Below are 12863 nucleotides of genomic sequence, written 5' to 3'. Positions count from 1 at the left end.
TGGCACAAGATTCAGAGCGGAAGAAAGGGACATGAATATTTTCTCTTCTAACCCAATGGAGAACTCGCTTCCTAAGCACTGATTTTCACCACACTGGACACATATGTTCACATGAAAGCTTTATGACTTTAGTAAATTATTCTTTTAAGAATTCAAATACCATTTGGGTGAGAACTTCTTGATCAACTTCGAACAAGTACTGATTCCCTCTACCATTTTAAAAATGTTTTCCATTCAAAAAACAGTACTGAATATATTTAGAAAGCAGGCGAGGCACGGATGGAAGCTCTTTCACATTCCAGCTCTTCCGGCTCCCATCTAACTTGGAAAGTAGCTCTTATTAATGTAAATATGGAAGAGCCCTGGTAAAGCAAGTGATTCTATTTGAGGAATATTTTCCCAGGCGGTTTATTTTTCAGGTCAGGAGGAGGAGGAGGGAAAAAAAGGAAAATGAATCATTTTTTCTTGATTTCTCTAATGTATGTGGGATAATGCATGTAGAACACTGGAAGTAACATCCACAAGGAAATTCTGGAAGAAAATACACACATAAATTCTGAAGTGACTTTGTCAAATCAACACAAATCAAATTCTCTTCTACTTCGTATTTTAAATACTAAGTTAAATCCTTCACTCTTCACCTACACGTAGGAGCACAAGCTTTGGCAAGCGGTTTTCTATGATCTGAGCCACATCTACTTAAGTTTGCTCAGGAAAAGATACATTTTTCTTAATATTAGAGTTGTCAGTTGTAGAACATAAATTTAGATGGGTAAGACACATTAATTTTTGATAGGCAATTAATAGAATTGAAAATCAAATATGATTCAACTTTTACTCAGTTTTTTGTGATATGCAGAGTAATAAGAACAGTATGATTTTTTAAAAATAATAGAATGCAATTTGCCCCTTGTTCTTTTTTTCCCTTCCTGAGTTCATCAATGAATAACAAACCACACTGAGACTATGTCTACATACCACATAAATGTCTAGATGAAAAGTGACAAATTCAGGCCATCATCCAGCTATTTGAAAACATTTGTCTTGATGACATGAAACATCTGGATGTTTCCAAATACCAAGATGTTTGATGTCCTGCAGATAAAATATCCTGATGAGTGGTTAAATTTTTTACTTATCTGTTGCATAAAAATGCACATTTCCATGCATATATCTCTTCCTGTTCCAGATATGACATGTAATTTTACCACGGATATGGTAGGAAGTTACAGGATGTGTCAGGTTTAGATTTTTTTTTGCGGTTGTTGCTACTGTTTTTTCTTAATGACTCTCTGACCTAGAGAAACATCTTTCTTTTATTTTCCTTTCGGTTAATAAAAGAGTTAATTGTCATTGGACAGTGTGTAGTAAAATGTAAAGGACTTGCAAAATGAAGGCAAAGAGGTCCCTAAGCTTTTATCTACAATTGGCCACAAAAACACTGTGTGTGGGGAAAACATAACCGCTAACACAGTCTTAGCTGCTGGGCTTATGATGCAGTTGGACTGCTATATAAAACGGATCCTTTTCTCGTTACCTTTTTTAAAGCATTTGGTTATTTCTTACATGTCCATTTATGCCATTCAGATGAAATGACAGGCGTTCAAACTTTCTAATCTGATAATTTTGATGTTTCTAGTGATGGTTTGGCATGAGGATACGAGTAAACATGAATTCTATTGTTGCCTATTCATTAAGTCCTAATTTGCTTGAATCATTGAAGATTGGCTGTTACAAATTCTCTGTCACATTTTCTTGACTCTGGGTCTAAATGAAGTAAAAGCCAGTCCTACAGAGAAAGCAGGGCACACACTATCACAAAGTAAGATAGGTATTTTGATTATAAGCTTGAAAGCAAGATTAATATTCTTTTCCATTTCCACTGCTTTAAAAATAATTCTGTATAAACACTAAATACCATTTCTAAGCCTTTTAAATCAAGATTGCTTGCATTCATACTAGAAGAAGGAAATGCATGTTCAAGTGAAAAACAATTCCCTGAAAGCTGGACCATTATGGCAGTAAAATAACAGACAATTGCATGACACGTTTCAGCTCCTGAGCACTCTACCTTTAGGATCCCTCAGCACTGAGCCAAAGGCACTGATGACCACATCAGCCTTCAGATGGACTATCTGATCTTCATCTTCATTCCATTTTCCAGTTTCATCTTGTTCTGTTCGAACAAATTGCACGGCAACAATTCTCCCACCTTTAACTATAACCTTCCGTGGGGACAGGAAAGGCAAAAATTCACATTTTTCTTCCTTAGCAAGCTCCACCTAAAACAAAACAGAAAAATTGGAAACTGTTTCTTCTTGATTTAATATTTGACTTTTAATTCAATTATATATGCTAAAGTGTATGATGTTTCAATTAACATGAAATTTTTAGGTGAAACTCTAGAGGAATTCTGTGGAATCAAGAAATAAATAACATTTTTCTTACTTTTGTAAAAATACAAATGAAAATTTTAAGAAAAAGAAGTATGCTTCTCATATCTCGCATAATTTATTTTGCCAGAAAATTAGACACCCTAGTTTTACTTGGTTTTGTGCCCACAATGGGATGTCTATTAAGAGAGAATATTAATATTTAATTATTAACTTATTTTTCCACTTTTTGTTCTGGGAAGAATTCAGGTCTTTGTCGATGTTCTCCTAAACAGTATGTTGAGCAATCTTGTTAAAAAAAAAAATCTAAAAACATCTTACTGAAGACGCTGGGGGAGGTGTCAAGCCTCATCCCCTCCCCCATAGAAGACCGGTAGATTCTCAGTTGACAAGTGAGGGTGAGAAAGTTGTGTATGTATGGCTTCACATTCGAAATTTGAAGTTATATCAAGATGGAAAAACTGAGACATTGTGTAACTTGCTCAATGTTGTGATGAAGCCATGGATTCATCTCTCAGCATTCTACTCATAGCTAGCAGTTCCAAAGACTGGAGTACATCAGAATCACCTTTGAGGGGTTGTTAAAACACTGCATGAACCAATCCTCAGAGTTCCTAGCTCTATAGGACTGGATGAGGCCAGAGGATGTGCATTTCTGACAAATTTCTAGATGATGCAATGCTGTTGGTCCAGAAAGGTCACTATTGTGAACCACTGTTGTTTTAGACTATAGCTGACTGTCTCTGAACTTAATTGACTGATACCATGAATTCTCAATAGATTAGTATCATCCATAAGGGAGCAAAATAGATTCTTGGTCCTAGCCATGGCACTCAGAGAAAAATAAAATAAAATGATCACTGTTTGTAAATAACATGATGCTATATATAAAAAATCATAAAAATGCTACCAAAAAACTACTAAAGCTCATCAATGAATTTGGTAAAGTTGCAGGATACAAAATTAATATACAGAAATCTCTCACATTCATATATAATAACTACGAAAGGTCAGAAAGTGAAATTCAGGAAACAATTCCATTTACAATCACATCAAAGAGAATATGATATCTAGGAACAAACCTACTTAAGAAGGCAAAAGACCTGTACTCTGAAAACTATAAGATGCGGAAGGAAATCAAAGATGACACAAACAGATGGAAAGATATACCATGTTTGATATCAATATTATCAAAATGAATATACTACCCATGGCAATTGACAGATTCAATGCAATCCCTGACTAATTACCAAACGCATTTTTAACAGAACCAGAATAAAAAGCATTTAAATTTATGCATAAATACAAAAGACCCTGAACAGACAAAGCAATTCTGTGAAAGAAAAACAGAGCTGGAGAAATCAAGCTCCCTGACTCAACTATACTGCAAAGCTACAGTCATCAGAACAGCATGGTACTGGCACAAGAACAGAAATATAAATCAATGAAACAGGATAAAAAGCCCAGAGATAAGTCCATGCACCTATGGTCAATTAATCTACAATAAAGGAGGTAAGAATATACAATGAGAAAGCAGTGCTGGGAAAACTGGACAGCTACATCAGAAAGAATGAATACAGAACAATAAGTGGTGCTGAGAAAACTGGACAGCCATATCTAGAAGAATGAATATAGAACATTCTCTATCACCGCACATAAAAACGAACTCAAATGGATTAAATATCTAAATGTAAAACCAGATATCATAAACAGGCAGGCACATTTTGACATAAATCACAACAAGATCTTTTTTGACCCACCTCCTAGAGTCATGAAAATAAAAACAAAAATAAACAAATGGGACCTAATTAAGCTTAAAAGCTTTTGCACAGCAAAGGAAACCATAAACAAAATGAATAGAAAATTTACAGAATAGGAGAATCCATTTGCAAACAAAGTGAGTGACAAGTGATTAATCTGCAAAATACAAAAAAAAAAAAAAACTTATGCAGCTCAATATAAAGAAATTCAAAAATGGTCAAAAGATGTAAACAAACATTTCTCCAAAGAAGACAGACAGATGGCCAAAAAGCATATGAAAAGATGTTCAACATCACTAATTATTAGAGAAATGCACATCAAAATCCCAATGAGGTATCACCTTATACCAGTCAGATTGGCCATTAACAAAATGTCTACAAAAAATAAATACTGAAGAGGGTGTGGAGAAAAAGGAACCCTCCTACCCTGTTTGTGGGAATGTAAGCTAGCGCAACCACTATGGAACATAGCACTAAGGGTCATTTAAGAAATTTAATATAGAACTACCAAATGATCCAGCAACCCAACTCTTGGGCATATATCCAGAGAAAACCATAACTTGAAAAGATTCATGCATCCCAATGTTCACTGCAGAACTATTTATAATAGTCAAGACATGGAAGCAATGTAAATATTCATCAACACAGGACTAGATAAAGAAGATGTGATATATACACAAAGGAATATTACTCAGCCATAAAAAGCCTGAAATAATGTCATTTGCAGCAACATGGATGAATCTAGAAATTACCATACTAAGTGAAGTAAGTCAGAGAAAGACAAATAACATATGAGATCACTAATAAGTGGAATCTAATCAAAAAAGTACAAGAACTTATAAAACAGAAACAGCCTCGAATATTTTGAAACCAAACTTAGGGTTACCAAAGGGAAAATAATGGGGGGAGAGATAAATTAGGGGGTTGGGCTTGATAAAGATACACTGTTTTATATAAAATAGATGGGTAACAAGGACCTACTATATAGCACAGGGACATTTACTCAATACCGTGTAATAACTTGTATGGGAAGAGAATCTGGCGTTCCTGATGTTACACAGCGGGTTAATGATCTGGTGTTACTGCAGCAGTGGCATTGGTGCTGCTCAGGTTCAAATTCGATCCCTGGCTCAGGAACTTCTATACACCAAGGGTACGGTGGAAAAAGAAAAAAAAAGGAATCTGAAAAGGGATGCATATATGTGTGTGTATAAATGATTTACTCTGATACACTCCTAAAATGAACATAAGTCATCCATGCTCTAACAATTTTTTTAATAAAATGGGCAGAAGACCTAAAAAGCCATTTCTGCAAAGAAGGCATACAGATGGCCAAAACACACATGAGAAGATGTTCAACATTTTAGAGAACTGCCCATCAAACCTATAATGAGGTATTGTGTCACACCAGTCAGAATGGCCATCATCAAAAAGTCTACAAATAATAAATGCTGGAGAGGGTGTGGAGAAAAAAGAACCCTTCCTACACTCTTGGTGGGAAGGTAAATGGTACAGTCACCATGTAGAAAAGTATGGGGATTCCTTAAAAAACTACATATAGAGCTACCACATGATTCAACAATCCCACTCCTAGGCATCTATCTAGAGAAAACTATAATTTGAAAAGATACATGCATTCCAACGTTCATAGCAGCACTATTTATAAAAGCCAAGATATGGAAGCCACCCAAGTGTCCATTGAGAGATAAATGGATAAAGAAGATAAGGTATATATTAACAATGGAATATTCCTCAGCCATAAAAAAGAATGAAATAATACAATTTGAGGCAACATGGATGGACCTACAGATTATCATGGTAAGTGAAGTAAATCACACAAAGACAAGTATCATACGACATCACTTATATGTGGAATCTACAAAAAGGATACAAATGAACTTATTTACAAAAGAGAAATAGACTCCACACACATAGAAAACAAACTTACACTTACCAGAGGGGAGGAGGGGAAAGGGATAAATTAGGAAATTGGGATTACAATATACACACTACTATATGCAAAATAGATAACCAACAAGGATCTACTGTATATCACAGGGAACTGTACTCAATATCTTATAATAGCCTATAATGGAAGAGAATGTAAAAAACATATATATATATGTATATATATATATATATATACACACACACATATAATTTATTCATTTTACTGTACATCTGAAACAACACAATACTAATAAAACAACTATACTTCAATAAAATAAATTTTTTTAAAAATTTAAATCTTAATAAAAGAAAGGTAGCCCAACAACAAAGTTTAAACAAAAAAAAGATAATCCAAAGAAATTTAGATCCCTCTTTAATTTTCTACAAAATAAAAATGTTTGAGTGATGTCTAGAAGGCAAAATATTCTTTAAACACTTCAAATTACAAAATAACTATGGCTGTATACAGATTTCTGTATCATTTTTGTCACATTTGTGTAATGTAGTGTCATAGCTCATTAATATACACCAGTTTATTGTGTTTCAAAAATGTCAAGTGATGCTAAATTTTAATGATAATGCCATACTTGACTGGCTAACAATGCCAAATGTTTATAGTTTGAATAAATCAATACATGATGTGTATTCATAACAGTACTCTTTTTAGTGGATGGCGGATGTAAAGTCCTGAACTATGCTGCACAAACTGGAGTATGTCTCAGACCGATTTAGGGACTATTTTATCCCATTCTACTCTTCTTAAACATGATTACTTAGGTAACAGCTATTATCACCTGTAGATAATCTCATATACTTTCTTGACAAATTTGGCATTGAATTCAGAAACAAAAATGTTCTGAACACTATAAACAAATTAAAGCTTTGAACAATTAACATAAGATGACCAATGATTTAATGCTTGAACATACTTTAGTAGTACTCTCACCAGGGCTTTCGACTTTTGAGGGTCTAAAAACTATGTAGAGTCATGAACATGAAGAAGGAGTATTTTAATATCTTAAACTCACATCACATTTTTCTATATGCGCCCAGATTGACAACTCATATTCAAATATTTAGTAGTCATACCTGCTATCTGACAGTGCATGGAAGTCAGCAGATACGAGCATTGGTCCCCAAAGAGATTATTCTAAAATTCTGCTTTTGAAACTTGCAATGTTATTTACTCTCTAAAACATGTAAGATGAAAATATTGAGTAGCAGACATACATCACATCCCTTTCTGTTATTTTGCTATTGGGTACCTAGATTTTCTTTTTACATAAAGGAGGGGAAAACTTTTAAAGTTATGTTGGAAAGACAGGACTTCAACATATGTAATTATTTGAAAAGTTTTGATATTATTTTGAAAAGGAACTGAGATAATAAGATTTATCTTAGTCAATAGGGGAATATTATGAAAATGAGAATTCAACATAATTGAAGTTTTATATATATATATATTTTGCTTTATAGGGCCACACCCGCAGCATATGGAGGTTCCCAGGCTAGGGGTCCAATCAGAGCTGTAGCCACTGGCCTACACCACAGCCACAGCAACGCGGGATCCGAGCCGTATCTGCAACTTACACCACAGCTCATGGCAACGCCAGATCCTTAACCCACTGAGCAAGGCCAGGGATCAAACCTGCAACCTCATGGTTCCTAGTTGGATTCGTTAACCGCTGAGCCATGACGGGAACTCCTGAAGTTATATATTAAATGAAATATCTTTGAGTTATTTGTGGACAACATAGGAATTTATTTTCACTATTTAATAAATCTGTCTGACAAGACAAAAATAATAATAAATATACTTATATAGCAGAAGTGCTTTATGTATAACTCATTCTAATTTTCACATAGGAGATACGTTATGAGACCTATATATTAGCATACATTATTTTTAAGGTATTTCTCTTTGAACCAACTTTTTTCTCCTTGTTGTTGTTTAAAAGGCCAATAACACACTAGTTATTATCATAATTTACAGATTTATCATCAATCTCAGGCACTTTGCTACTTGCTGGACTCACAACCAACTTTTTCTGGGAAGATGTATTATTTCCCTCCTACATAAGAGAATCTGAGACTCAGAGAAACCAAAGGTATATGAAGAGATGACAAAGCTTAGCTAAAATCCTGATAACGGCTAAAACGAAATTTTGTGGTATTCATTTTAGTCAAAGGCAGCGACTGTAATATACTTGAAAGGATGAGACTTTATATGGTTCTAGTTCTTGAATCTCAAAACAAGGTTAATTGGAACTGGAAAGGATCTAGCCACAGGCAAATTAAAGGTAACAAGTTGGCTGGATAAAGGCTTCCATCAATGGGAAGAGGAAATTCAAGCTTCCTACTTCACGTAAGTTTAGAGGTACTATAGAATCATGAAACACAGGAACCTATGATGAACTTATGAACCCAATATTGTAAACGATTTAACAGAGACTCTTTAAATCTAGAGGAAGATAAGTTTAGAACGAAGTACTACTTGGTAAAGCAAATAGTAGAGAAATAGAATGCATTATCTCGGGATACGAGTGGAAAATTAAAGTAGAATTTACATACATTTATGTGTTAGACAGTAAATTCCTTCAAAAACCTAAGTACAGAAAGACTTTCTTACTTAACTTTCCATGCCCAGTGTCAGAAGTGGCACTCAAATGTTTAACAAATGACGACTACGAGCAAATGAACATTCATACAGATGCCTGGCAAATCAGGATATACTCCACCCAATATGCCACATGGAAGGGCATGAAGTGAATTTCAGCCCTGTCAGTATGTATGCAAATGACTGGCACCAGTAGACGCTGAATAACATTGTGTTTACCGAGATGAGTAACTGATGGGAAAACCCAGAGGACATTCAGGCTAACAAAGTGACAACCAACTAGGAGTATTTGGAGTCAATGGCTACTAAACACCCATTCCAAAGCGAGGAACACTGAGCATGCAGAAGACATGCTTACTTGATTACCTGGCCAGAGCATCCTATGCTGTGAGTTCGAAATCAAAAAGCAGATGGTGCTCCTCCTCAGTGGTCAGTTACATGAGAAAACGGTGGACCAAACTGACCACTGGTCTAACCTCATGCCTTAATATTGTATTGTTCAAATTAATCAGCCTTCTGTGCTAATTAGTTCCCAGATGTCAGTGTTACAGCGCTTTGGAATACCTAGTGTGTGTGAATGATCATTAACAATCAGCAACTCCGTCAGTTGGGTATATGAACACTTCTGTTGGTAGCACACATATTTATTTACTTGTTTGGTGGAGCCTGTTGTAATGAGGGACAATGGTACATCAAGCAAACAAACAAATGTCTCTTGACCTTTTCTCCACTAATAATTTTTTGGCCATGCCCATGGCATGTGGAAGTTCCTGGGCCAGAGATAGAACCTGTGCCAGAGCAGGGACCAGAGCCACTGCAGGGACAATGACACTGCAGGGACCAGAGCCACTGCAGGGACCAACCCACTGCAGCACAAGGGAACTCCATCTCCACCAATAATTATTTAAGGGAATAAAAGAGAAAGCACCTATAAGGTTCCATTTTTGAGGTTCAATAAATCAAATCGTTACTTTCTTTTCATACTGTATGAAGAAAGTGAAAAAAATTCTTCTCCTTAGCTTTGATTTTTATCTTCATATTCAGGGAAGATACGTGGTTGACGCTGAGTGAAATAAAAATAGAGTGCTATAGCATGCAATAATGATCATCATTTTAATGATTAACTTTATGTAATGTGATGATTTGGTCTGATTAATATTACAGGCATCATACTGTGGAAATTATGAAACAACTTAATTTACTATAATTAAAAGCATGATGTCAACTCATTTTTAGATTGCATATAGGCAAAGTAAGCATAGGTTATAAACCATAATGAGCAGACCTTGAAACCAGCATATATTAAATTCTAATTGCCAAAGTTTGAGAAACGATATGAAAAACAATACTTTTTGTAAGGATTATCTTCACCAAGATAGCTAAACACGTCACAAGTTATTAATTCTGTATGAACATGAGAACCTCAGAGATGGTATTTCAAATCAAAATTGTTGGCTAGTCTGCTTTGGCCGGTGATAATCCCAGACAACATTATCTATTATTTCATCATGGTGAAATTATTCACACTACACAGTAAGAGTCCTACTAACTTATACATTTTCCAAATTTCTAAGTAACAAATTTGTAAATTTATTTAGCACCTATCATTTACCAAAGTGCTGTTAAGTGACACGGCTAATAAAATAATCCCTACTATCAAAAACCTCATGGAGGCAGACAAAAGCTGTAATTAAATTATGGTATAACATACAAATACACTCTGTTCTAATGGCACATGCAAGGGAATTTTACACAGCAGCCATACAGGTCAAGAAAGAGCAACCTGGAAAAGGTACAATATAAATTAATCTTGAAGGGTGAGTAGGAATTAAGTACTGAGAAATTCTGGGATGAAACAGATTATCTTCCTTTGGTGAAGGTGTAGGAAAGTAAAAGAGTTTATCTCAAGAAAGAAAGAAAAGAGACCTGGTTAAATCCCTCTGTAAACATGCCAATGGGAAGCAAACGATGAACCAGCATTTGCAAGTGGGAGAGCCCTTACCTCTGCAAGGCTTTTGGCAAGATACACCTGGTTAACCTGGGAATGCTCTGGAAAACAAAACCTGGAAACTGTGGATTTATGGACCATGGCTCTCTCTAAAGAGTCACAAAAGCCACATAAGTATCTGAGCATAAACTGGAGATGTTCTATAGTTAAAACAGCTTCCTTTTGCGTAAATGATGGAGCTATTAATGTTACTTAGAGACTTCATTATTTTGGATCAAAGCACACCCTCGTGCAGAAAGAAGGGGCCTAGAGAACTGTATTGGTGGTCTTGCACCTCCTCTTGCTTATGCCACATTTCATGTTTACCTGTATCCTTGAAATTATCAGTAAAGCTCATTGCAAGTTATATGTCCAATTCACGTGAGTTTGATTTCACAGTTCAGTGTTCTGGTTATTTTGGTTCCCAAAAAGATAAAGGGAGATAAAGAAAGAGGAAGTAAACAGTAAACTACAGCCATCCAAACTTAAGTTCCTCTTCTTTACTTTAGTCCTAATATATTTTGTATGGTTTTTTTGGTTTTATTATTTTAATTTTTTTCCGCTGTACAGCATGGGGACCAAGTTACTCTTAATGTATACATTTTCCCCCCACCCTTTGTTCTGTTGCAATACAGGTATCTAGACATAGTTCTGGATGCTACTCAGCAGGATCCTGTAAATCCATTCCAAGTTGTATCCAATAACCCCAAGCTGCTCCCCGATCCCTCCCACTTCCTCCCTCTCCCCCGGGGCAGATGTTTTCATACAGACTCACAGTCTGTTGGTGGAGTGCACAGAAATACTGATATACTTTCCACTCTCTGGAATACACAAGCTAATTGTACAATTATTTTTTTCTTGGGCCAAAAAATCTGCTGAAACTACAAGTTGAGGTTCCCTCCTTTAATACCTCCTATGGTGTTATAAGCATTTGGTTTTTTAACTTTAAGCTTTTAAAATCGAAGAATCTTGAACAGAAGGAAACATTTCTTCACATTAGAGTTGTACTACACGCTGAATGCAGTTGCCCCTTAACTATTTTGTGTTGCCCTTGAGCTGCGGAAATGCAATGCATGGAATAATTTACAGGCTTAAAGTGCCTTTGCACAGGTATCATAAAATACATCTTTTCTAACAAGAAGAGAGTATTTTTAAACACTACTCATTTATGATTGACAACATTTTCTTAAATCTGACTAGCTCTTCTCACTCATCAGCTTAGATTTTGCTACAGTCAAGCATTCCTGGCTGTTGCTGGAGTATCTCACAGAATTATCTTCTGCATAACTTTGGTAACTTTGCAGCACCTTCTTCAATCTTCAGATGTCTCTTCATATAAATTCGGTACAAGTCAGGATCCTCTGTCTTATTGATAATCCTCTCTGATTCTATAACTTTTCATTGATTTTTAACTTTTGGTTTTACATACTGCTCAGTTGTATTTCTTTTTTCTTTCTTTTAAAAAGATTCTCAGTTATCTTTTAAGAGACCAAAGATCAGGAACAATTAACATTTTCCAATCTACTTTTAATGTTCATTGATATTATAGTATAACACATTTTTAAAAATTAAAATTAAATTATAAATAATGAAATAAAACTAAAATACTTAAAAGCAATCACAAGTAATTTTGAGGAGAATGTATGTGTATAAATAAAAATATATTTTGAATATTTCATGTTAATTTAGGGTCTTCCTATAAGGTTTTCAATGCCCCTAAAATATTTTATACAACATGCTTCACTGCTCTGTTGCCTTGGATCAAGTGTTGCTCTATACTTTTAGCGAGACCCAAGTTGAATGAGCCAACCCATTTAAAGGTGATTGCGTTTTAACTTGTGGGATGAGTATAAAGTAATAACTACCCTATGTGATAAGGCTGTAGTATAGGAAGCATAAAGAGCTCTAAGATCTCCCAGGAGGGAGAGGCTAATTAAGATGGAACTAAGGAAGGCTTCAAAGAGAAAATGACATTTAGAGCAGAACTTGTAGGATGAGTTCGCCTTGTTAAGAGAAAAAAAAAAATCACTTTTAAAAAGACTAGCTTCCTTTGCTTTTACATTAATTCATGTATGTTTTTCTTCTATTTTTATCTTTTAAATTGAATGCATGAAAAATGTGTTTAAAAATTACACAATTATTTTTTTTAATATTTT

General features: G+C 34.9%; 1 protein-coding gene across 2 annotated transcripts in view; it reads right to left on the bottom strand.

The window, feature by feature from the left end:
• The window catches only part of DPYD (dihydropyrimidine dehydrogenase), a 783111-nt gene that overhangs the window by 417498 nt on the left and 352750 nt on the right, over nt 1-12863 (bottom strand). For both annotated transcript variants that reach the window (XR_014842857.1, NM_214044.3), the window contains 1 exon segment: nt 2072-2282. Coding sequence is in view for 1 of the 2 variants with exons in the window: in NM_214044.3 (NP_999209.2) it covers nt 2072-2282 (211 nt within the window). In the remaining variant the exon portion in view is untranslated.

Source organism: Sus scrofa, chromosome 4, assembly GCF_054392235.1.
Source record: "Sus scrofa isolate SSC_HxYL_T2T_F1_AM1 chromosome 4, Sscrofa_HxYL_maternal_Yorkshire_Landrace_v2.0, whole genome shotgun sequence".
Taxonomy (NCBI): domain Eukaryota; kingdom Metazoa; phylum Chordata; class Mammalia; order Artiodactyla; family Suidae; genus Sus; species Sus scrofa.
The sequence above is the reverse complement of the archived record's forward strand: the minus strand, read 5'-3'. Positions and strand labels throughout refer to the sequence as shown.